Source organism: Benincasa hispida, chromosome 9 (assembly GCF_009727055.1).
Source record: "Benincasa hispida cultivar B227 chromosome 9, ASM972705v1, whole genome shotgun sequence".
In the NCBI taxonomy this organism is placed as follows: domain Eukaryota; kingdom Viridiplantae; phylum Streptophyta; class Magnoliopsida; order Cucurbitales; family Cucurbitaceae; genus Benincasa; species Benincasa hispida.
The window spans coordinates 55,772,942-55,800,473 of NC_052357.1; the positions used below are offsets into that span (position 1 = coordinate 55,772,942).

General features: G+C 34.4%; 1 protein-coding gene across 1 annotated transcript; it reads right to left on the reverse strand.

Annotated features, from left to right (window-relative positions):
• Window positions 1-17,681: 17,681 nt before the first annotated feature.
• On the reverse strand, window positions 17,682-24,515 carry LOC120086628 (ADP-ribosylation factor GTPase-activating protein AGD5). Its single transcript, XM_039043367.1, has 11 exons — window positions 24,233-24,515; window positions 22,399-22,457; window positions 22,187-22,277; window positions 21,675-21,729; window positions 21,507-21,597; window positions 21,147-21,381; window positions 19,703-19,919; window positions 19,446-19,624; window positions 18,796-19,137; window positions 18,644-18,702; window positions 17,682-18,123 (listed from the first exon to the last, which is right to left on the reverse strand). Exons 1-11 carry the CDS (start codon window positions 24,281-24,283, stop codon window positions 17,952-17,954), a joined length of 1,551 nt encoding a protein of 516 aa, XP_038899295.1. The 5' UTR covers window positions 24,284-24,515; the 3' UTR covers window positions 17,682-17,951.
• Window positions 24,516-27,532: the final 3,017 nt, after the last annotated feature.

The window sequence follows — 27,532 nt, forward strand, 5'->3', positions numbered from 1 at the left end:
CCACTCTAACTGCACCCGTAGTGAGAAACTCTCTAATGGTACTGTGCTTACGACATATTTGACGTCTCTTTCCATTGTAGTAACGGTTCTGAACTTTTGCGATTGCTGCAGTACTATCGCAATAGATCAATATGGCTGGTACCGGCTATTCCCATAAAGGAATCTCTGATAGCAGACTTCTAAGCCAGCCTGCTTCTTCACTAGCTGTCGCTAGTGCTATCATTTCTGACTCCAACGTAGATTGGGCTAAAATAGTCTGTTTCTTGGACTTTCAAGAGATAGCTCCGCCAGCTATATTAAAGATATAGCCACTTGTAGCCTTTGAATCATTCGAAAGAGAGTTCCAATAAGCATCACTGAAGCCTTCCAGGACAGCGGGAAACTTTTGATAATGTAATCCTAGGTTTTGGATTTTCTTCAAGTATCTCATTACCCTTTTTATAGCATTCTAGTGCTCTTTACTAGTTATGCTTGTAAACTTGCAAAGTAATCCTACAACATAAGCTATGTCAGGCCTAATGCAGTCAGCAACGTATCTAAGACTGCCTATGATGCTCGCATACTCAGATTGATTAGCACTGTCACCCGTGTTCTTGAACAACTTGACACTAGGGTCATAAGGAGTACAGGCTGGTTTACACTCAAAGTAATCATATTTCTTTAGAATCTTTTCTATATAGTGAGACTGATCCAAAGAAATTTCCTTTTCAGGCCTATTTACTTTTATGCCTAAGATTACACTAGCTTCTCCTAAATATTTCATGTCGAAGTTTGCACTCAATATTGATTTTACATCATTTATGACGTGCAAGTTCGACCCAAAGATCAATAAATCATCTACATATAGACACAAGATAGTGCAGAGGTTATTATTAAACTTATAGTAGATGCATTTGCCACTTTCATTGACTTTGAAACCTTTAGATAGGATAAGGTTGTCAAATTTTTCATGCCATTGCTTAGGAGCTTGTTTTAGTCTATAGAGAGATTTGTCTAATTTACACACCTTATTTTCTTGACCATGGACAACAAAAACCTCAGGTTGTTCCATGTAAATCTCTTCTTCAAGTTCACCGTTTAGGAAAGCAGTCTTTACATCCATCTAATGTACTATGAGGTTATAAAGGGCAACAATAGAGAACAGGACACGTATAGAGGTAATTCTAGTGACAGGGGAGAATGTGTCAAAGAAATCTACGTTTTCTCTTTGTCTAAAGCCCTTTGCTACTAACCTGGCATTAAATTTGTCGACAGTCCCACCAGGTCTAAGTTTCCTCCTTAAGACCCATTTGCACCCTATTGCCTTACAGCCTGGGGGTAGATCTACTAAGTATCAAGTCCTATTTAACTCGAATGAGTCCATCTCATCATTTATGGCTTCTTTCCATAGGTTGGCATCTACTGAGGACAAGACAGCTCTTAGATCTTTAGGGTCTTCTTCTACATTATAGGTCAGGAAGTCATTTCTGAAATCTTTGGCAGTTCTAGCTCTTTTGCTTCTTCTAGGTTATGGGTCAGTTTGAAGGAAATCGGATTCTGAGATTTTCATGAGCAGCGGAACAAGACATTCCAAATTACAATCATGAATTAACTTAACATTTACAGTCGAATTCAAACAAGCGGTTATACAATTCAAATGCAGAAATTATAGCATGAACAACAAATGAACAGAGAGACAAACTGTATGAACAAATGCAGAAGCGTCTCACCGCTCCAATGCACACGGCCGCTTGAACAATAGCAACCTCGAATGCCCGATCTACATGACTGCAACACCGCAACAAACACAGCATGAACACTTCGTGCTCGTTCACAAACTTCTCAATGATCGCCTCGGTCAAGAACTCCTCCGCAACAACGAACGACCTCCACAGCACCACGAACTGCCTCCAGAAAACCTCGACGGTGTCGAGTTAAGTCTGACACCACTAACAAGGCGACCTTGGTATTCTCGGTGTGAGAATCCAGAGGGTGGCTCTGTTCGGACTTGGTATGAGGCAGACGAATGAAGGAAACACCGATCGCGTACACGATTGGGCAAGTGGAAGATGGCAGAGACCTATCGTATAGGTCGATGCCCAATTGTTTAGATAAAGCTAAGCGATCGTTTAGCAAAAACTATGCGATCGTTTAGTCTATTGTTTAACTCGGTCTGTTGCCTACAAACACTACACGATCATTTACCTTGGGCCAGTGATCGTTTAGCTAGCACCTGCACGATCGTTTAGCTCGCCCAGCCATCGTTTAGTAAATCCGAATTTACTTGATGACTACATGAGTTTCTTTTGCGCGGAGAGAGAACTCAAAATTTTTTAATCATTTTGTAAAAACTACTTTCTGAAAATAGGAAACCACTTTCCTTTTAAACTCACGGTTACCATGAATCAATAACCACCCACTACTTTGGTTATTTAAAAGAAAAAGAATTAATTATCCTATAATTAATATAATTATAAACATAAATGATAACCAACTTATCATACTATATTTATAACCTATATTTTTAACATTTCATCTCATGAAACATATAAACCATAGTTCTTTTTCTATTCCATGGTACTTAATGTAAATCTTATTTACATCAATACTCTACTAGATGTATCTCATACATCAAACCGATTATATCATATATAATCAAAATATCTCTTGTAAATTTGAACATTTCAAATCAACACCAAGAACTGATCCTCAACTGAATCCATTAAGCTACCAAGGAGACCTCATGGACCTGTAGCTCGAAGCTTCAATGGTACGTGAATAACTGACTAAACTCTTTAGTCATGGGATCCACCATCCATTAACTACTAGACACTCTACTAAAGATTGACAGCTGAACCTTACCACAGATATATTATGTGTCCATCTTAACCAATCAGCAGTGCGACAATCCTTCACAGATCGCTCGTAAGTATAGCTGGGCCAATAATCGTTATGCCCCTGTAGTTACATCTGTTTCCTTAAGTACCACTGATCCCTCTAATGAACATAAGTCATAGTCTTACTATGACTGAGTCTTCTCTTCCAAAGAGAAGCTGTGGCCACTATGTTCAAGCCCCGAAATCAGCCCTTAAGGAAGCAATCTCTCTACTTATCAGTCAGGTCCCTAGAAAGGTAGGTATGTTGAGTTGACAATCTGGCCACTCTCACCCATACTAATCAAAGGACCACCCTCAAAGGCAAACGGGGGGGGGATTCCCAAACACTCAGGATTGAGGTCGTGTCACCTATGTCGTTTAGGTAAATGCAAGTCTTAGTAATCAACGGCGTTATATACAGAGTCTAGTCATCTGTAGTCCATTCTATACAAGACTCTTTTGTATAGGACACCCCCACTCTACGTCTCCACAAAGCGGGTCGTATCCGTAGTGTCACTAGGATCAGGTATCCCACCTTAATCCTTATACTACAGACCTATTTAGGTTATCACTTAAGGCATGATCCACTTGTATATCACATATTCATGCTTAAGTTCACATAAGATAACCAAAGAGCTTTGTTTATTGAATATGAGTAAATGCCAGAATTAAATAATACTTATTTTATTTATAAAATAATGTGTATCTTTACAAAACAACGAGACTTAACAATGAGACTCCGAGAGAATTAGGACACCAATACCAACACAGTTTCCTCTATAGGGTTAGAATTTCTAACTAGGGTTATACCACTTGATCCAGAGCCCCCACTATTCCTTGATTTAAAAGGAAATCTATCTTCAAAGAAGTCGGCATCATTTGACTCAATGATCACTTGGTTCACTAGATCATAGAATTTGTAGGCTTTACTATTTAAGGCATAACCTATAAAGACACACTCGTAAGCTCTACTAGCTAACTTTTTCCTTTTTGGATTTGGAATCCTTACAAAGGCTAGACAACCCCATGTTCTAAAGTAGGACAAGTTTGGTTTCTTATTCTTGAGAATTTCGTAAGGTGAAATTTTGTTTTTAGATTTTGGGATTCTATTTAGGGCATAACATACGGTAAGGATGATTTCACCCCACCAATAAGACGCGACTCCTAAACTAAGTAAAATAGCAACTACTAGCTCAGCTAAAGTTCTATTTTTCCTTTTGGCTTTTCCGTTCATTTCAGGAGAATAAAGTGCGGTCTTTTTGTGTATTATTCCATGTGAGTTAAAGAACTCAATAAAACTGTCCGAGTCATACTCGATTCCTCTATCACTACGAAGTCTTTTAACCTTTCTATTAAACCGATTCTCTATTTCAGAAACAAAAAGTTTGAAGGCATCAAAAGCATCACTTTTGTTTTTCAGCAATTATACAAAGTAAAATCAGAGCAGTCGTTAATAAAGGTAATGAAATATCTTTTACTGTTCCTAGTCAAGATGTCATCAAATTCACAAACATCAGAATGAATCAAATCTAGAGGCTCATAATTCCTAAGTACAAATTTATGCAGAGTTTTAGTAATTTTAGCCTGACTACAATACTCACATTTATCAAAATCATTCGTGGATAACTTAGGTATCATTTCTAGCCTAATCATGTTACTAATTAAATTCTTATTCACGTGACAGAGTCTAGCATGCCAAATATTCATAGAACACAACATATACACAGAAGATTTCATTTTATTAAGGTTTAAATTTAATTTGAACATTCCCTCAGTTGCATACCCTTTCCTTACAAATACATTATTTTTGGTAAGGGTATATAGGTCTGCCCCTATAGTTTGAGTAAACCCGATTTTGTTAAGGAGATAGCCTAAAACCAAATTCTTTATTATCTCTGGAGTGTCGCCAGAACGCTCCTTTCAATGTGAGGGTCTTTCCGCAGAGGTAAACTTCAGTTGTTCCACCTCAATCGTTCCAAACAACTTTCGTGAGTGGTGATCTCTCCAAACAAATATTTTTATACTCTGTAGTTTCAGTATAAATTTAAATAGAGCTAAGGTCGTGACGACCATGGTGCGTAGCGTTATGTGTCTATCCACCACCTTACACAACCACCTAATCACATTTACTTCTGTGATCATGGTGACTAACGATTCTTTATCAGGTTCGCCGTGGATACCAGCACGATGACGCCTGTCCTATAAGTTTCTAGCTTATGTGTCACTAAGTTATTATATACAATTAGACAGCAAAAACTGTCCATTTCTCCCTGAAAGGAGTTATGTTTTTTCTATTGGGTTTTGGTATGCCCTTTTGGAGCCACAGGTTCAGACCTTTCCTCTTTGTCTCCTTAGAATTTTTTTCAGGTTTTACCACGGCACGAGGTGGTTCCCAGGTATTGTGTTCGCGCTCCTCCTTTTGGTCCTGATTTCGAGCGTCTCCTTTCTCGATCTTTAGCTGGTATAATAGACTCTCCAAGGATAATCCCTTAGTCTTATGCCTCAAGTGTTTTTTAAAGTCCTTCTACAGTTATATCATATAATAACAACATACTTGGAATTGTTCGTCCTAGAAGGCATATCTCTTCAAGTGAGATTATCCGTCGTGGGCTATCTTCTGGCAGTTCAGTGGTAAAAGGCCTTGTCACCGTCTCTGGAACTTGAGTATGAACTAATAAGAACAGTATTTCTTTTCGGACCTCGCCCGCTCGGTGTCATTCTTCATTCTGCAGATGCATTCTAGACCTCCTTTCCCTGTTTTCATTGTACCTGTAAGTAATCATGACAGATCGATCAGTCAAACCATTTTATAAATAAAAGTTACTTTTAAGAGAAAAGGTCTTTTCCTTCTCCCAGTTCAGCCGAGCTTCTGTATCTGTTGTTCAGTTGGTTTTTCTAAAGGGACGATCGGCTTACTCTAGTACAAGTTTTGAACAACTCTTCTTGACGGTGAGAAAGAGAACAGCATCTTTTGCCATTCCCGCTTGAAGTTTCGCATCCTTCGAACCGAAATGACGGTTGAGGTCAGATATCATAAAGTAAATGTTGCTACATATGAGAGCCATATGTTATGATATGGCAGAAACGTCTTTAAAATTTGTCTGGTAGAACCGGCAAGGTACGATCATCGAGAATGACGATAATAAACGGAGTCAGAGCACCTAAAGATGGCGTCAAGACAAAGAGCAAACCGTACAAACAAAAACACTCCGTTATATAACTGAGTCGCGGAGCTTTGCTCTCTCTAAGATATTGTCCGGCTTTGCCCAATTGTGCAAGTAGGTCTGAAAATTGTCATGTCGTCTCTAGGATAAAACAACCAAAAGAAACCTGATCGAGAATGCACCGTTACCGACCGGAACACACACTCTTTCTACACCCACTACTCGGAAAACTAAAATGGAAGAGGAGAGGAAAAATGAAATGGAATAAAAAATGAATTCTGTATTGGCCTTCAGCGTGGAACAGTAGGGAGCGAAAAAGGTGGTGAGCCTCAGAACGTGTGCAGATGAAAGCGAACGATGCACGAACAGAAGGATCTTTTCCTTTTTTTTTCTCTCGGTTAAAAGAAGAAAAAAATAAATAAAAATAATAATATTTTTATTATAAATTAATAATCACACGCGTTGTGCCCAACCAGATGGTGGCGCGCGTGGAACGTCCACCAAACCCACATTGGTCTATCTCTCACTCCCTCCAAGACATGGGTACCCCCTTGGGGCGAAACCCAAAACTCAAGATTGGAGTACATAAGGGAGACTTCCAATACCAAATTTTTCAATGTGGGATTCTCTAACCAAAAGGTTGGTTCCGTCTTGTTTTGAAAGTTAAATTTTCACCAACACCCTTTTAAGATCTCCATTCTTAGTACAAGTATACACTTGAAATCAAGTGTCTCTGCTAGAAACAATATTTAGTTGGATCAAACAAAGCTCTTAGAAATAGAATATCAAGTTTCTTGAAAGTTGTGATAGTTTGTTGTATTACCGAAAGAAAGAAAGAAAGGATGGCCAATTAGGAATGGTGGAGATGAGACATTCTTTTGTTAGGAACAAGGTAAGTTGTCAGTATCATGTTTGAATGAAAAATGCAGCCAAACTCAAGGGGATGAGTTTTGAATATTTTGCTTTGCAAAACCCGAATCCAAAGAAAGCAGTAGCCATGAGAGAACTATTTCTGGATTTTAAAGGGAACATTATTTTGATATCAATATATATATTTAACATCTCTCTCTTTTCATTGACCATCCCTTTCTCTAATAATAATGATTCAACCATTTTTCGTTTTTTTAGTCATTTCATTCTCCAATTCTTCAAAGGACAAAAATTGAATGTAATTTGTTTAATTTAAAATTGTTTGATTCATGATCATTATCAATCGATTCTTAGACGTGTACAGTAGAATGTGCATTTTGGTACCTTCTTGAGCATGGCATTTTCTAGAATGTATGCAATTTATTTCTCGTTGACTTCGTATTTGCTTCATATGCACAACGTATATTGCTGTATTTTTCCAAGAATTCTTATGGAACTGATCAAATTAGGATTACATTTAGAATAGGTTGAAATTTGGTTTGATTATTTAATATGATGTGAGATGATGTTGCTTCAAATTTCAATCCGTATGGTGATTGTATTTTTTTGTGAGAGCATATGTTGAAAATTTTATGTCTGTCTGAAATGGACTTTGTCTTTATTGTTTGAATATTAACTTTCTAGATGTGGGAAAGAGTTTTCTTCTTTTGCATTTATTGGATGGTTCCTTTACTACAAGCTAAGAAGACAGACACAGATACGGATACATGATACAGATATAATACGATACGACGATATGTTAATTTCTGAAAAACTAAGATACAAATACGCTATATATATATACACATACATATATTGTCTAATTAATTGTTATAATACTTATTTTAAGTTAGATTAAGATAGATTCAAGAAGAGAGTGAAAACTTGAAAAAAAAAAATCTAGTAACGTCGAGTGATTATTGAGCGACTAGAGTAAACGGTAGAAAAGAAGTAGAAAATGAAGATTGAAGAATGAAGTTGAGGATGAAGGGGGTGTGAATCATGATTTAAATAGTGAGAGAAGGGAAGAATGAAGATTTAATTACGTTTCGGGTTTTTTTATTTTTTTTTTAATATTTTTATCATTTTTAATTTATTTTGTTTTGGATTGCTCAATGTAAGTGGATTTTTATGTTTGTAAGTGATTTTAAAATGATTGAAATCATGTTTGTCATTTTCAAAATCAGCGTAAAACATGTTTAGTTCTTCAAAACTAATTTTGATGATATGAAAATTACATTTAAAAGTGTAAATTGAAAACTAAATTAATTTTGAGTAATTAAAAGTGTGTTTTTGAATGATTTTAAAAATGAAAAAAGTGATTTTTAATGATTTTAAAATCACTCCTAAACATGCACTAAAATAAAATGAGTTGTGGGTTGAGCTTTTTAAGTGGTTATGCTTAAATTTGAAAAAAAAAATTGACCCACGTATTCCCTTCACGTATCTGGAAGCAGATACATATATCTAAAAATTAAAAATAAAAATAAAAAAATCATTTTCATTTTCATTTTTTTTATAAAATTAATTAAAAAATAATTAATTAAATAAAGCTAATTTTAATTAAACTTTTAATTAAAAAATATTAATTTAATATCTAAATATTAAATCAATAAAATATCAATATCACCAATAAATCAATTTTGTATTTAAATATTAATTGATTTTCCTATTTCGTTTAATTTCGATTAAATTAAACGTTTATAATTGTATCATATACAATCAATCGAAAACCCTAAAATTGAATTTGAACATTTTAAATTCATAACCTAATTTCATACAACAATACTCAATTTGTTATTCCAATTTAATGAGCTAGTAGAGGAACCTAATGGACCTACAGATCATGAGCTCCAACGATCTATAATTAATTCGTCAAAACTCTTTAATCGAATTAACTACTATTTGTTAACTATCAAGACATACCATTACAGCTCGATAGTTGCACTCTCCTCACTATAGGTATATTTCTGTCCATATAAACCACAATCAGTAAGTCGATCCTTCACAGGTCGTTCGTAATTACAGCTGGGTCAAAATTACCGTTTTATCCCTGTAAATACATCTCGTTCCTTAAGTTTCCACTGGTCCTCTAATGAACAATTCGATTCATAATACTACTTACGAATCATGTCCTTCTCTATCACCAGAAGGCGAGGCCCCGATTGTTCAAGACCTGGAATCAGCACTTAAGAGAACAACATATCTCCTAACCCTAAAATAGGTAGGAGTGAATTTCATCTTGCAGGTTATGTCCCCAGCTATCCATCCAATCTTATCCCAAAATGGAAGGCTTATTGAACAGTGCTATTGGACTACTCTCACCCATGCAGATCAAAGGATAATCTCGAATAAACAAGAGTTCATAGCTAGCTCAGGATTAAGATCGAGTTATCCTAGGTTACTTAAGTATGAAATAGTCAGTTTTAACAGTAAACGATCGTTATAAAGAAAAGTGACTATTTTATGGTCCAGTCTATATGCAAACTCATTGCATAGGATGCCCCCACTCACATGTCTCTACATGAATGATCTGTGGATCACATCATTTGTATTACCTATACAAAATGCGCCGCATCCAATAGTGTTACCAAGATGAGATACCCAATTTCATCCATATACCTACAGACCATTTAGGCTATATACTATTAACTTGATCCTGTTTATGTCACCACATAAAGTTAAAGTATTCATACTATAGTCATGGACATTTTTATTGGATCTTCATAATAGAATGCAAAAACAACTACTTTGTTGAATAAGATACTCAATAATATTTTATTGATAAATAGAATGTTTAACATGAAATTTACGAACTGCGAGTTCTAGGACATTCCCGACACCTCTTCCAAAAAAGTAACATTTTTCGACACAAACACTTTATTATCTTTAGGATCGTAGAAGTAACCACCTCTCTTTCCTTTGGGGTAACCTACAAATATACATAATTTTGAACGAGGTTCCAATTTCTTAGAATAGCCTTAAGCATGTTCTTGGGCAACCCCAAATCTTGAAATGACATAAACTAGCTTTAAGACCATTCCATAACTCTAAAGGTATTTCAGTAACACTCTTGGATGGAACACAATTCAAAATATAGGCTGCAGTCTGTACTGCATAATCCCAAAAAAAGTCAGGTAAAGAAGCGTAATTCATTATAGCCCGAACCATGTCCAACAAGGTTCGATTTCTCCTTTTTGATACACCATTCTGCTGAGGTATACTAGGTGATCAGATTAAAGTGTTCTAATTGTTTTGCTTAATGCATTTTTAACTTCAGCCTTATACTCCTTAAAATTTTTACTGGCTTCATACTTATGTTGCATTAAGTAAACATACCTATATTTTGAATAATCATCAGTGAAGGTGATGAAATATTAACACTATCCTCTTGCCTAAACATTCATAGAATCATAGAGGTCCGAATATACAAGTTCTAAGGGTTCTTTGGCTATGTGACATATTATAGTAAAAGGTATCTTAGTCATTTTGCCTTCAAGGCATGACTCATATGCATGTAGAGAATTTTCTTCCAACTCACTTAGAAGTCCATTTTTAATCAATCTCTCAATCTTATTGAGATTTATGTGACCTAATCTTAGATGCCAAATATGGACATTTTATTTAAGAGAAGTTGTCTATCTTTTGTTTTGAGTTACCATAGTTTTAAACAGTTCATTATTAAGGAGTGCCTTTATTGCTAACGGCCTTAGCACATAAAGATTATCTTCGAGATATGCAGAACAAATATGTATACCATTTTTGTAAATAAATACATTATTTACATTGAAATTTAAAGAATAATTTTGTTCGACTAAATATTTTATAGAAATCAGGTTCTTTTTTAAACCAAGAACAACATATACATTATCTAATAAAATATACGATTTCTATAAATAGAGTCGAAGTCCTCCCACTACCTTTGCAGAGATGACGTGTCCAGTTCCAATACCCATTGCCATCTCACCAGTTTTCAGCTACCGCCAGAAATCAATTCCTTGAAATGAAGAATAAACGTGGTTAGTGACACCTGAATCAATTATCCAAGCCAAATCATCATTCTCCACTAAACATGTTTCCAACACTAGTAAATTATATTTACTTTGTTTGGTCTTCTTCTTTTCTACCAAGTATTTGGGACAATTCCTATTCCAATGTTCCTCTTGGTTGCAATGGAAATATATTCCCTTTGCAGCCTTGGCTTTCTTGCCCTTTTGGGCAGCAACTGGTAGGTTAGTCTTCCCCTGGTCTCTATTCTTCTTATTCTTCCAGTTTTTGGTGTCGAAAGAAGAGGGTACAGACTTAGTTCAGAGGTCGAACGTTTGTAGAACTTCTTTAAGGACGAAGCAATATTTTCCTCACCCTTTTTTTCCTTAACTTTCATCAAGGATTGATAAGTCTGTAGCTCATTGAGCAGGGTGGTTAGGACGAGTCAATCCTGTTCATAACAACATTGCTACGAAACTATAGAAAACTTCCAGATGAAGTTAACCTATCTGGCTTCATCAATGACAGACCAATTCATCTCCGCCACATTAAAGTGGATCATCATGCTCAGAACATGTTCTGGAATAGAGCCCCCTTATGGCATGCGGGAATTAAATATGTACTTGAGTGTATCGTGCCTGAGCTGAGTAGACGATTGTCCAAACATTCCCTTCAAGGACTCCATTATCTCACAGGCAGTGAGCATGGACTCATGCTTCTTGGTCAAGACTTTGGATAAGCTTGTCAAGATATATGCTTAGGACTTTTCATTCGCCCTAACCCATCGCTCATATGCCTCTCGAACATTTTGGGTGACATTAGTAGGTGGGACTTGAGGACACTCCTCAATGAGGACGAATCTCAGGTCATCGATGATAAATACTGTATTGATAGTATTTTTCCATATAGCGTAGGTCTCACTATAAGTTTGTCGGCAACAAGTAAATTTAATGTATCAGTTGTCATATTTGATATTGTTGAAACATACAATTTATTTATATTAGTTTCACTTGCTTATCCAATTTAAACAACCAAGCAATTTAGCAAAATAACCTAATGCACTCTATGTGACATCTATTTTGCAATGATGTTTCAGTAGAGTAGGGTAAAAGCCACTGTAGGGTGAACAGTTACATATTCACTGAATTGATACTATCTCAACCAATAATTACACAAGAACAACTCCTTTCCTATAATTATTGGTCATCATTGTTTGGTCTAGAAAATTGTTAACTAGCTTAACATTTTTCTTCTAAGTGTAACCCTTCATTTTAGATTCTAGAGGTCCGTCCGTTGAGCCAACCCAGGGAAAAACCAATTGGAGCAAAAACTAAAGCAATCCTATCCATTTTTGGAGTTTGAGTAAAAGGTCATGCAAATGCCATTCGTAGGGGGATACCAACAAAGATGTCTCGAGACCGAGCATGAAATTTTATGACATACTAATGAGAGAGACCATGGGATGTGTTGACACACGTCCCATTCCCACTTACTATAAACATTCTCTCCATTCACCTTGTTATTGACCTATACAAACACTACCCGTAAAGGGACACGAGCAAAGGTGCCGACCAAGTATAGGTCTCACAGTGTGAACTTTTAGTGAGAAACATGATAGGAAAAATGAAGTATCATATACCCCAATTTCTTCCCACTGAGTGTTTTACCTAGGGTTAATTAACTTAGAAAAATACGGCTAATTATTTTTACTAAGTGATTATTAACTTTTTCCAATGTAACATTTATTTTGGATAGTTAAACAACATTGATTATCGTTCATCAAACGCTTTAACAAACTTTAATCAATTATTACATGCTCATCACAAATCTATCTAATTCAGTCAGTTCCCAAGTAGGGTGTTCTCTTTCCGTCAGCTTAAATACCCTAGCCTAGACAGAACCATCCTTAGACAAAAGTTCCTTATAAATACATTTGTTACAATTTTAATATTTTATTATTAACCAATTTAATCCTACTAAACTGATTAAAAAGATTAAACCTATTTCTAATCTTATTAGAAATATTGTGATCATAGATTTAAAGTGAACCAAGTTTTAAACTATTTAAAAAATGATTTGAAACCTATATTAGCATGCAACTCTTTATTATACATTTTAAATTCTAATTTCATTTAACTTATAACTATTATGAAGTAAAATGAAACAAATTAAAACTTAAGATTTCATCTAGTGACATATGTTGAAAAAATTAGAACATTTATAATTTATCTAAGGTGGTGTCATGCCTCATGCAATCCCATTATTCATTATATACCATACATAACTCTTATATACAAAAATAATGAAAAATAACATGCATCCATATATACTAACTATATATTATAACATTTATAATATAGATGATGAGTGGTAATGTTATTAATGCATGCATTCATATATTATAACTCTTATAATATATGATGCATGAGCATGCTTGAAATAATTCATGCAACTATATTATAACATTTGTAATAAACATGATACATGAATAATGCATATCCTATGGTGGGATTTTTCTCTATGCATACGTTATGAAATATATTAAATAAAATAAACCATACATCCAAGCATAATTTAAACTGTAATATTTTGGATTGGGATTGACCTCCTACCCATTAATTAAATTAATATAACTATTATATTAATCTAATTAATCAAAAAAACTAAATAAAAGCTAATTATTACAAATAATAATTAAAAAAAAGGTAAAAAAAATGCTGCTGGATCGCGTGGAGAAGCCAAATCGCCGATTCAAATTGCCTGGACTACGAACCACGAACCGCTGAACCGATCTACAATGCATGCGTTAACACGCCTCCAAGCGTCACGACGTTATGGGAAATTTTCCCATTTGCCTTGTGTTGGAGTGTCGTAGCACTAAGGTGCAGCACCGCGACGCGGCTATACGGAATGCCTTCTATGCAGAATAAAGAAAGAATTATATGCATTCAAATTAAAGCATGCTTTTACAACTCAAAAAAAGAGGAATTAAGGTTTTTTTTTTTTAATTACTTACCCTTGAAGATTTAAAACTCCATGAAATTCCTCTCCAAATAATCTCCTTGAATTTTTCCACGACATGAACACACCAAAAAAAACAGACACTACGACAGTTTAACCTCAGTTTTCTCTTTTGGGTGAGAATTCACGAGAGGGGTGGACTTTTTGACAATTATGGCTGAGGAAGAAGGAGACTTGTTGAGAGAAAAGAATTTGCAGAAACTTTTTCTTTGAAGAGCACACTCTGATCTATGCCTGAGAAGTCAGGAAGAAGAACCTCTACCTCTATCCCACGATTATGAGAGAAATAAGAGGAGGGAAGTTATTTCTCATAACTCCCTTTAATTTTTTAAATTTAATTCATACATATTTATATAATAACTAACTTACTATATAATATATATTATACTATTTATTATATCCAATATAACATATAACCTATAGTTTATATTATATCAAATATAAATAACTTATAGTTTGATATTCTCTCATTTAACCTATAGTATTTAATATGAATTAAATTCATATTAAATTTAACCTATAGTTTTTATATGAATCAAATTTATATAATTAATATTTGAATCATATTCAAATATTTATTTCCTCCTAAATAAAACTTTATATTATAATGTAACTAATTTTCCCAATTAATTTGAACAGTTAAAATTAATCCAAAATTAATTCAATTCTCATTAATCCCAATCGAGCTACTGAGGGGACCTTATGGACCTATAGATTGAAGCTTTAATGGTACTTGATTAATGAATTAAACTCTTTAATTAACTTAACCAACTTCCATTAATTGTTGGTTACTCCACTAAAGACCGACAACTACACTCTTCATATTACAGATATATTTCTATGTCCATTAGATATAACCAATTAATGGTGCGTTGACCCTTCACAAATTGCTTGTAAGTACAATTGAACCAAAATTTTTGTTTTGCCCTGTAGTTACATCTAACTCCTTAAGTATTGCTAATCCCTCTAATGAACAATAAGTCATAGTCCAACTATGACCAAACCCCTCTTGGGCCAGAAGAGGGTGTGACGCCATATTGTTCAAGTCTCGGAATCAGCCCTTAAGAGAGCAATTTCTCTACTTTTCCTAACAATAGGGAAGGAGTGAATTTCTTCTTGTGAAGCTGTGTTCCCAACTCCCAAATTAGACGAATCCCCAAAATGGAAGACATATTGAGTTGGCGATACAAACCACTCTCACCTGCAAATCAAAGGTCTGCCTTCATAGGCAGGAGTTCATAACTCACTCAGGATTCAGGTCAAATCACTTATGGTCATCTTAGCGAAATGTAAGTCTCTTCTATCAACGGTGTTATATAGTGAGACTATTCATTTCATGGTCTGATCTTCTACAAACTTTTTGTATAAAATATCTTCGCTCACATGTCTCTACATGAATTATCAGGGTCATATAATTTGTAGCACTTTACAATAATTGTAACTACAAAATTGGTTGTATTCGTAGTGTCATCAGGATAAGGTACCCAACCTTATTCATCTACTACAGACCGTTTAGGTTATCCCTTAAACATGATCCATCTGTATATGTTCACATACATATTTAAGTTACAGAAGACAACTTTGGATCTTAGTTTATTAGTTTTGTGGGTTAATGTTACTAAATATCAAATAAAATATCTCTAATTTTATTAGATAAATAAACTTTTTGTACGATACAATTATAAACTACATGACCCGTGAGATTTAGAGCATCAACCCCAACAGCACCAAAGAGGAGTAAGTGGATGTAAGGTTGTGGCGAACTACTACAAAATCACAATGTCAATTTCTCTATCCTTCTCCTGATTTATTTTGTAATTAATTATTATTATTATATTTCATTGCATGAAACTAATTGCAATTTTCAATTCTTGAAATCAATTGCTCATAATTGTTTATTTTGATTGATAGTTCTTAAAATTTTATATCATATACCACTCTTATTATTAGATTTAAATAGGTGCTTAAAAGTGCTCGTTTTAATCTCTTGATTACTTTGGTTTGGATTTATTTATATGAAAATCTTGTTTAAATTAACTGCTAGCAAAAAGTTTATTGACATGTTAAATTGAGTCCACATTAGTAAAAAAATTTCATTAGTTTAAATAAACTTTATCCATACCCTTTAGGGTTGTCATTCTAATTCTGTATAAATCCCTCACTCTTGTATGTTGTTACACTTATCCACCAAAAATTTCAGCATGCATTCTCTCTATTTTTTTTCAATATTTTTTTGCAATGAAATTATATATTTGTTAAATAAAAGTATTTAACGCTTGTGGTTATGAATTTAATATTAAAACTTTGTTTTAGTAGAACAAGTAAATATCTGCATAAATGAGGGATCGAACCTTCAATATTTAAGAAGGAAGATCATGCCAATTATTACAACTAAGCTCACTTTTCACAATTTAGTACTAAACCTCCAACCATGAAAATGATACCTTCACCGATTGACTAACATAGTCTAAAACTTTATGTTGATTTGTTACGTTAAGAGGGGTGTTTGAAATTTTGTTATGGTTTGAATATAATCACAAAGAAGATGACAAAATGGATTGAAGTTCTGAATTTTGGAGTAGTCTTTATCCAACAACTAAAATTTACCAAACCTACTAAAGACCCGTAAAAGAAAAACTTATTATCATGGTGGGAGCTGAATTCGTCTAAGCTTTGGCGACAAAATAAAAAGGCATTGCGAGAGTACAACTTGAATACTAAGATTTCCTTATAGAGGGTGTGGGAAAGCATCTTATTAACTTAAAATGGATTGAAGAAATAGTTATTTATTTATTTATTTATTTTCTCTTAAAAGACTTATTAATAAGATTTATTTATAATTTGGATGCCTGAAATGATCCCTTGAACACTCTTTTAAGGTTATGTTTTTACTTCTTGTAAATGTAATCCATCGACGATAATCTAAAAAATGGACCTCTTGATTATGTTTATTGTTTTTTTCTTTAAGAAAGATTATGTTTATTGTTATTCGTAGTGTTTTGTAATTGTAATTAAATGTGAACCCTACCATGAAATCCCTAATCAACAAAAGTAATCCTATTATGGGGAGAGGATCATCAATTCAATTATATTTTATATTATGTAGATCCACTCTTTTCCTACTAAAGTAAACAACACTAATGGAATTACAATTGCATTAGTGTGTAATAAACACAATCAAAAGATCTCACTTTGTGATCGAGACCTATTGTGAGCCTAAATCCTATTTGTGCCTATACATTAGAAAAAATAAAACACACATTATCAATTTTAAAAGAAAGGGTAATTTCAATGGATAACTTTTAAGACTAATAATTAAATGTATAGCAAATTTTTATAGAGTTACAAATATAGCAAAAATATATCCATGATAGACATTGTACTAAATCTACTAATACTTCAAGTTTGATTGTTACTCATAAAAGAAGTCTAATTACACTTCAAACATTTATCTACTTTTCATATAACCACTGAAAGAAAATGCTACTCTACTTTCCACCAAAAATATAAATAAAGCATCAATGAATCATAACCAAGTTCTCAAGAACCTTCCTCTCAATTATATATGTATATATGTATATATATAAACTCAAGAACCACCCTCTTGAACCAAATACAAGTATTTAACTAGTATGATCATGTTCATGTCTAATCAATCAAATGCAGTTACTAATATCCAACAAAACTTGCAATAACTCATCACACAAATGAAACATTAAGCAACACTATATATTAAAATCAAGCATAAAGCAACTACAAAATGGTATAGATGATAAATCATATTAATCTAATCCCTTCTTTATTGGTCAAGTCATAGCTACTCATCATACAAATAAAGAAATCACTCGAAAAAAAGAACAATATAAAATTATGAAAACTGAGACTGCCTCTACAAGTAATAGGTTACAATCCCCAGTACAGGTGGAAAAATTGGACACTGCTATCTTTCTGCGATTTAGCTTTCTTGGTATACCATCAAATAATCCCAGCATCATCCTCTCATTCCAACACCAGTTTAATGTTTTGAAAACATACCTTGGGTTAAAGAGGAGAAATCGTACTCTTTTCCCGACTGCGAAGGAGTAGCCGATGATACCGATGCTGTCGATTGAGGTTTATTTTTTGCTGTGGGGGTCACACCATTCACTGGGACCGGCACAGAAGAAACTTGGCCGAGGCTATAAAGGCTGCATGAAAAATATAAGAAATTTATCTGTTCATATTTATGAATTAATGAATCTGAATGGTTTCATTCACAAGAAAAAATGTTCAAAACTTATGTTCTTTAACGTTCCTCTTGACATATTTTATGCAACTAATTGTTGCTAGAGAATTTGAGAGGTCCACTTTCTTCTACTTTTTCCATCTTTTTATCTCAGACAAGAAAAATCAACACAGTTGTTTAGGAAGATGAACCATACAGGACTGAAAACGTTTTCTAATAGATTTCAGATGTCAGCATTTCTTCCACTGTAGAAAAAACCAATAGATGCATTCACTTCAAAAAAATGATGGATGAGTTTCAAATTTTGGTTGTTTCCAAAATCATCATCATAAATGGAAATAAGCACAAACTGCAACTTATATGACATATTTTTTCATGAACATCTTTTAACTCTTGGGTCAAAAAAGTTTTTGTATCTTGAAGTTTGAAGTCTTTCAGAACTTAAAAAATCCGTTGGTATCATAAAAAAAATACAAGCCTACCTAGATGTTGGATATGGAACAGAACTCCCAACTGGATTTGCCAGCCCCCTGTTCATTGCCTAACTCACAAAATATAGAACAATTAGAAACTATGTGGATGAGTATCAATTAAGTTAGCGTCTAATAAATATTATAAGAACACTTTCAACTACCTGCACTGTAGCTTGCAGCCCACCCTGGGCACCTATCTGCATCATCAATCCAGGAATCGGGTAGGCAACATTTGGCCAACTTTGAGGAGGAACATTGGTACCATTGGGGACAGAGGTTTGGGCATTGCTAAATTTTGCGTCCCCAGCAGCTGACTTAGCTGCAGCAGCCATGAGAAGTGATTGTTGCTGAGCTAGCAGGGCAAGTTGCTGTTGATGAGAAGTATTGCTAAATTTTGGGTCCCCAGCAGTTGATTTAGCTGCGGCAGCCATGAGAAGTGATTGTTGCTGAGCTAGCATGGCAAGTTGCTGTTGATGCATAGCAAATGGAGAGACCATACTGGACTACAGGTATTCAAATCAAAATATCAAATACAACTGTCAATAGAACCCCGAACGACTCCTTTTTAATCAAATAGATGTTTAACACAAAAAGTCTGTACAAAAAAATAAAAATAAAATAACACGAAAAGCTTGTACAACTAAATAGTTTAATTCAGTTAAAACTAAAATAAAAGAATAAAAATTGCTCTGTCAAATGAAAAAAAAAATGTAAAAAAACAAATAATTCCATCTCAAAGGTTAAAATAGAGTAGTAGCAAACTTTACTGAAAAGTACAATGGCAAGTCTTAAGAGTGATAACGATATTTACCTTTTCAAAAAGACTCATTATATCAGTTTTAACATCTTTCACGGGTTTTTCAGGAACTAAAGAAGGTGAAGCTGTAGTTGTATCTTTGAAAAGATCCTCAATTCCAGAAGTGGATTGGGGAATGGCTTCAGCTGGTTTTGCTGGACCAGGTTTCTCTGCTGATGATGCTTCTTCAGCAGCTGTGTAACATTGAACATGCATCTAAAAATTTCTGAAATATTTAAAAATGTTTACACAAGGAAAAGTTAAAAACATACACTGGAAGCCAGCCCATGCACTATCATCTGTAGAAACTGCTGCTAACCCATTATCAGAGGGACCATCAAACGATAACATGTTAAAAAGATCAGTGGCATAATCAACTTTTGGAGGAGAGACAGCTGGGGCATCATTTGTAGTCTGTTTTGTTGCTTCAGCTTGCTGTACAACTGGTTCAGGTTTTTGCTCCTGGCGTGGGTTGGGGGCTGGAGCAACCTATACAAATTTAGATTAAAAAAAAAAAAGCATTAGAATATAGGAGATATAAAACTTCACCAAGAACCAAACATCAAAAGGGTCCCTCTCCAACCCTCAAACACTGTTATTTCTCTCTCCCCATAACACCTAGAGAATGATGCACCCCTGCTTCCCAAAGAAAGCAACCCTTCTCCCTAAAGGGCGGATGGAGGAGGAATTCCTTGTTCAAACCACTGATACTCGTTTGAGGAACAATAGGAAACCAAACTCTTGGAAAAAGTAGTTCCATATCGACCTCGCAAACTTATAACTCCATAACAGATGATCCAGGTCTTCCTCCACCTTTTGACAAAGAATGCAATAGGAAGGACCAACTAGTGAAGGTAATTTCCTCAAAAGCCGGTTCAACGAGTTCACACGACCCAGTAAAACTTGTGAAGAAAATAACTTTAGCTTTCTTTGGAACCTTAATCCTCCAGAAGGCATCAAAAACCAACTTACTAACGAGATTGGGATCCAACAAATACCGAAAGAAGACTTACAAGAGAAGCCCTCAAGTGGTTCGAGACTCCAAACGCGAATGTCCCTCTTTCCATGCCTAAAGTCAAACTCTCCAATCAAAGACAAGAGAGAGACAACCTTTGTCGTTTCTCTATTAGTTAGAGACCGATGAAAGCCAAACGAAAGGGGAAAAAAAAAAAACAAAAAACAAAGCTCCCCACCAAACAAGAAAATCAGAAATAAAACGATGTGTAAGAGAACACAAATGATAAAGGTCAAAAGAAAAAGATGGACATAAACCTAGACCATTGTTCACTTAACCCTGAATTGAGCTGAGGGAACGCCATAACTTACACCAGTTTGGTCCTCAGGCCAAACAAAAACGACATGAGTCGTTTGTGAAGGCCGAAGGGGAATACATGAAGAACATCATTTTATACATAAATTATAAAATACATTATTGATGGCCTATCAAATAATAGCACATACATATTCTCTTAATTTTGAATGTAAAACCTTTGAAATAAGCACAATTAAACATTTACAAGTTCATTTAGCAGTAAATAAGCAATATTATGAAATGAATTTCTAGCTAAATAACTAATTTACAATTCACAGTTTTCGTGTATCTTTTGTCTTCCATTACATGTCCCAAGTCAAAAGTAATTTTTGCATAACGAAATTCATTTGAAAGTTCTTAATAGAAACATCCAATTGTTAAGTACGGAAGAAAAGCCAACATACTTGTTCAGGTCCTCTCGGAGGAACAGGAAGACTAACTCTCGAGGCAGGTATACTCTCTTTCGCACTAGGAGTTTGAACTCTCTTCCTTCCATCGAACAAATTTTCAGAATGGCCTGAATACCCTGATCCACTTCTTTCCACAAGCCTCTGCCCATGCAAAGAAGGTTTTTCCTCCTGTACTTGAGATGGTGATCTTGGTTTGCCATCCTTAGGAACCCATCTCTTGTCTTCATATCTGTAAAATTTGCATAATGCGGAGTTCTTTTAAACCTCAAGATACTGATAAACATTACTGATGCAGCATAGTTCTATTGTAAGAGAATGTTGTTTGGTAAATCTAGCTTAAAACTCTGAACATACTTTGCACGAATAAAATTCTCAATCCCAACTCTGTCATAATTTGGTGGTAGCTCCGCCTCCCAATAACTATTTGCCTTCTCATTCCCCATTGCTACACAAACACAATCTTGGTAAGAAAAGAAATCAATGTGGACCGAAAAAAATAAAACTATAGGTTGGAAAGCATACACTGTATAAAAGTAACCTGCTCTGGAAGCCAGGTATCCAAGGTAGCAGACCGTACCTGCAAAAAAAAAGCCGTCAAACCCTTCTCAGACTCACTGCCAACGTGCTAGAGATATAAAGGAACAATGGCCAGAAGTTGAAAGATAGGCCGAAGTTGAAAGTATTTAAAAAAAATTGACGCCTACAATATTAAGCCAAATAGAGTCACTCAAGGTACAGTTACTCAAATGATAGAAGCAATAATTGTCAATTGAACCAATTACCTGGGTACTAGAGACACAAAAGGAATAAGTGTCAGTCAAGATTAGCCAAGATATATAAAAAAATAAAATCATGGAAACACTAGTCCCAAAAGGCAAGCACTTATGGTCAAGAATAAGAGATTATTAAAGCTAGAAGCAGGTATATCTTTGATATACCGCCTAATACATCCAATGCATAACTCAAATGTCGTCAGTATTCCTAAGGGAGCCAAGATTTCTTTTTCCTCAGCTATATATAAATCAAAACACTACCTTTGATATGTGAACACCAAGACTTCTGTGGATCCCAGAACATTGCATACATATAAAAATGCCTAAATTAACACTAGCCCATCGTGGTCCCCTACAAAACAGAAATCAATTATCATGCATTTATTCAAAATAACATTGGGCTATTTATTGTGTAAAATAGGGCTTGCTTCAGTAGTACAACGTGAGAATGATAAAGAATTGAGAAAACATACTTAGCTTTGCAATCAGCACACTCCCTATTTTCTGGCAGCTTAAGAAGCCCTTCTAATATCTGCACATAATAAGAGCATAAAAGGTAAGAATTTAATCAAAAGAACCAGGTTGATAAATCAAAGTAAGGAGCAACCATTAACCAGAAAAAGGGTGTATTGAATAGAAACGTCTGAAGTCTACTACTCAAGAAATCTTTCTTCCCGTATGTTACTCAACTAAAACATTACCAAACACAAGTACGTGTAAAAATGGTGATGTTAAAATGTTTGCATCGCCAAAGCGAACATAGCTAAGTGGTAATTGGCACATACTACCTCCCTAAGGTCGGGGATTCAGACCCCCCACCCCCACTTATTGTACTCATTTTTATTTAAAAGTCTGCATCAGATTAGCAACTACAAAACAGAAAACATTCAACCGAGTTGAGATATCCGGATGCATCTACTGATATTTCTTTCTCTTTTATGTTTTCGTGTTTTCGTTGCTATTTTGTTTCATTTTATTTTGAGAAATAGCCTCTTTTCCTTATACCAATGAAAAGTTTTGTTTCCGTTTCAAAAAAGAAAAAGGAAGAGAGAACATGGGCAGTTGAGGAGCCACAAAGGGAAGGGAAATCATCATCCAAAATTTCAAAAAAGGTAGACATATGCAGAATGTTAAGAACTAGGAAAACAGACATGCAAGCAACTCGAGTTAGAATAACTCTCTTTTAAGGTTGAAACAACTCTTTGGAGGTAAATGGAAGCATGTGTGCTCTAACTCAGTCACTCAGGTATATGGACAATCAACTTCTTTTACAGGTTATAGAAAGAAGGATGTGCTCTTTTCAGTGTTTTACATATTATAGTTAGGGAGAGGTGGTGTATGGTAGGGAGTACTTGGATTTGATAAAACAATTATACAGGTTTCAAAAGAAAATTCTTTCTTCAGACGCATTGTCATGAAAATTAACTGAGAGGACAAAGAACTGATGACATTAAAACTTTCCATAGTTTGTTCCATGGTTATGGAGCAACCTATGATTCAATTAGATTTGGATTAAGTTTTAAGAAAATGGTTGTGAACGAAGTTTGAAAAATATGTGAGACCAAGCAACTGGGATTCTGTAAAATCCAAATTACTCGAGCGGACACTTCATTCCAAGAACACTATTTTAATTAAAAGATTTTTGTCATTTCTCAAATATATTTAAAATAACGAGTTCAATTCCTTCCTCCTATCCAGGCCCCTAGAAGAAAAGAAATGAGATGCCGATTTTTTTTAAAAAAAAAATGGTTCTTGTCTGTAATTACAACTCCCGAATTATAATTGGGAGAATTGCGCTTAAGAAATCGATATAGACACGATTAATCACAATCACAAAATAAGGATACTCAAACTCACACGTAATCGACGTTGTAATCTGAATCAGGTGCAATCGAGAAACAAAGAAAACTGAAACCCACAAGCCAGAATTCAATGAAATCCTCAGAAGGAAACAAAAAGACCGCGAGAAGACAAAAATAAAACAACAAATTGCTAATTTAAACGTCGGATAAACTGCAATTGATCCAAACAAGGAGATCAAACGAACCGAAGCCCAAATCCATAACCATTTCAGTCGATAACATACAACAAGATAAAAAAAAAAGAACAAAATCCAAATCTATACCTAATAAACAGAAAATTGATTGAAACAGAAAAACACAGACAACAAAACTCATTTCTGGTAAAGTGATTAGCGACAAAGGAAAGGAAGGGGAGGAGTGGGAAGAAACGACCACCAAATAGAATGGAGAAAGATTGATGATCCGAAGAAGAAAGAATCAGAGGATGGAAAGAGGGAAGGGGTACCTTTCTGTGGCGGGCGTTAAGCTCCTTGGTAACGTTGGCCTTCTCATTCATGGTGGAACACAGGGAGAGGCGGAAGAGAGAGGAGGAGGAGAAGGAGGAAGAAGAAGCAGCCGGACACGGAGGTCAGATTGGTCTTTCAACACACTTTTCTCTCTCCTCTCTCTCTTCTCTTGAGGATTGTTTCTCTCTCTAGCCTGCCTTTGTTTGTTTGTTTGTTTTTTTTGGTTTCGGGGTTTTGTTTCTCTCTCTAACCCTTCGTTTTGATTATTTTGAGACCGAAAAGAAAGAGGAAGAAGGAAAATAAGAGGACGCCACCAAAACCGCTTCTTCTTTACTTTCTTTTTTTTCTTTTTTCTTTTTTTTAATATATATATTTTGGAATTTCCAATTAGTAATTTCAATTTACTTCATTCACGTTTTGTATTTTTATGTCTACATGAATTAAAAGAAACTGTCAAGGTGACTTTAACTCAACTTCAACGAGCATAAAGTCAAACAAACTATAATTCAATTCATATCCAAACGGACTATAAATTATGAAGTCCTTAGTTCGAATCTTCTATTTCTAATTATATTAAAGAAAACTAGCATGAATTTATACGATATGTTTAAGGTTTGATCTCTATCACACTACATATCGTAAAAAAACTACATTTAATTAACAATTTATAGTAATTTAGTCTTTAAATATCAACATAAAAGGTGAATCAAGTCAATATTTATATCATATCTTAAAAAAAATTGAAGAAATACAAAAAATATTACTTTGTTTTTACAAAGATATTGAATTGCAATAAAGAAAATTGGAGCTCACAACTTGAGGTAAGACAAACAAAAGACAACCAACAAAATTAAGAAGAAAACAAGAACAGAAAGCCAACTACGCACTTGAGAGTTAAAACCCACAAAACTTAAGAAAAAAAATGTCCCAAGAGATGAACCAACTTGAAGCCCCAAGCCACTTAGGGGTTGTTCGAGAAACTAGAATGTAATCAGGATTATTGGAAATCAGAGGAGTATTGGAGTGTGCGGTGGGAAAGAAGGTTGGGTTAAAAACTATCGGAACAAAATAAGTTAAATATTACAAATCGGGCCAAAATGCTCAATCAAAATATGGATTTTCGATTACATTACAATTTTAATTCATTCCATTACGGTCCCCCAAATAGTCCCTTAGAAAAAAAAAATGTATGTGATCGCACAACACGAACTTAAATGGGAAGGCCACAAAGTAGCCCCATTGACACAAAGAGTACACTCGCACCAAATGCGATAAATAATAACAAAATATTACTAATGTAGATGTACCCTTAAAAAAACAAACTTATTTAAAATGGCATAATGTATGAACTACTAATATACGAAAGGTTCAAATCTCCTACCTCACATGTTGTTGAACTAAAAAACAACATTATTTGTTATTCAATTTTAAAATCGATTTTTATTTCTATAAAACTTTTCAGAAATAATACCAACATTTATAAATTAAGATAACCTTAACAAATGTCAATTGTAGGATACCAAGGTTCTTTAATGTCAAAGTGAGCTTAGCTCAATCATAATTGACACGATATTCCTCCTTAGAGTTGAAGGTTTGATCCTCATCCCTTTGTTGTACTCAAAAATAAAATAAAATAAAGGTTGATAATAACATTAGAAAATTTTAAATTTGAAAATTTTAAATTTCATTTTTAACTTATATTTTAAAGGAAAAAATATCTTTTTGGTCCGTGGGTTTTGGGTCGAGTTTTTATTTGATCTCTCGGTTTCAAAATGTTATACATTTAGTCCTTATGTTTTGAGTTTAAATTCAATTTATTCATTAAGAGGGTTGTTTGAGGTGCTAGGTTAATTATTATAGTCTATGAGTTATAATAGTTTTTGTTTGGGATGCAAACTATAATATGAGTTACAAATAAGGAAAGTTGTTAGTTACCCAATAGTAACATGGTAAACAAGAAAGGTTTTCAAATAGTTTTATTGTAGCTAAGCGTGTGTGTTATAACAATTGAGAATTTCAACTACTATAATGGGAGACCAAAACATTGAGTATGCTATAATAGCTCATTTCACCTAAGGCAAGTTGAGGGCCAAATACTCCTTAGCCCTAAATTTCAAAATGTTACCATTTTACCAATCAAGGTCCAAACAGATCAATCTTATTGAGAGGTACTGTCCAAGGAAAGGAAAATGTTACTTCTAGATCAAGAATTTGAGTTTTGTTGGTCTCTAGGTTCTAAAATTTTACACTTTTAACCTCAATTTTCATTAAATACTCACTTTCAATCATTGACATCAATGTCTATTAATTAATTTAGAATAATAATAAAGTGAAATTTTAAATTTAATTTTAATAGTGATGAAAAATAGTGATACTTAATTAATTGTTAAACAATTAATAGATATTAACACTAAAGACAAGACATGAATATTTAGTGAAAAATCTTGAAACCGTAGGACCAAATTGATAGAAAACTCAAATCTCAAAGGTAAAATTGTAACATTTTGAAATTGATGGACTAAATTGAAATTAAACTCAAAATTTAAGGACTAAATGTATATTTTGAAATATGAGGACCAAATAGAAACTAAACAAAAAAAATCTAGGGACCATTTTCTCACTCCTTGGGTATGCTTTCAAAAGGGCTGTTTTCATGCGTGCTGGTGTTCGTGGTCTGTTGGTTTTTCAGTTCTCGTGGGGGAAGGCGACGGCTGTTTAGGAGTGCATATGAGTTCATGAGTGCATGAGTCAAGGTGCACTTTTCTTCCAATCGAATAGATTCTATTAAAGCAAAACCAAGAGGAGAAGAAGAAAGATTCAAAGATCCGTTGATTGTGTACAAACAAAATACGAGTCCAAAGGCAGGGTAAGAAAGGGTTTAGCTAATGGAGATATTAGTCTCAACTGTCCCGGCACAGAAGGCATTGAATACGGCTGTTCAGGCTAGCAACTGATTCTCCGGTAAGATAGATTCAGTCAGTTCCGGCCGGCATTCAATCAAGAAAGAAAAGTAACTAAGCGGTAGAGTCACGCTCTTTAAACTCCCTAAGAAATAGGCGTAAGTCATCGGTTCTAATCCGATAAAGGTGCTCTATTTTCCACGAAGCCAGGGCATTTATAACACGACCTAAATAAGCCTCGCTTACTGGTATCTGAGCAATTCTTCCCGTTGCTTTTACAGAATTTCCCTTTTGTATCAGCAAACCATCACCGGACATAGGAATGGCTAAACTGATTGTCCCAGGAAGAAAGCTAATGAAAGCAAAGGTCAAGAATATCTTGGTTTAACAGAAGTTAGT

Excerpts from the sequence above, each read along its gene's own strand:
- LOC120086628 (XM_039043367.1), bottom strand. The coding sequence starts at position 24,283 with ATGAATGAGAAGGCCAACGTTACCAAGGAGCTTAACGCCCGCCACAGA. Across the intron at positions 21,382-21,506 it reads GAGAATTTTATTCGTGCAAA|ATATGAAGACAAGAGATGGG; the intron begins GTATGTTCAGAG and ends CAAATTTTACAG. Across the intron at positions 19,138-19,445 it reads TAATGAGTCTTTTTGAAAAG|TCCAGTATGGTCTCTCCATT; the intron begins GTAAATATCGTT and ends GAATACCTGTAG.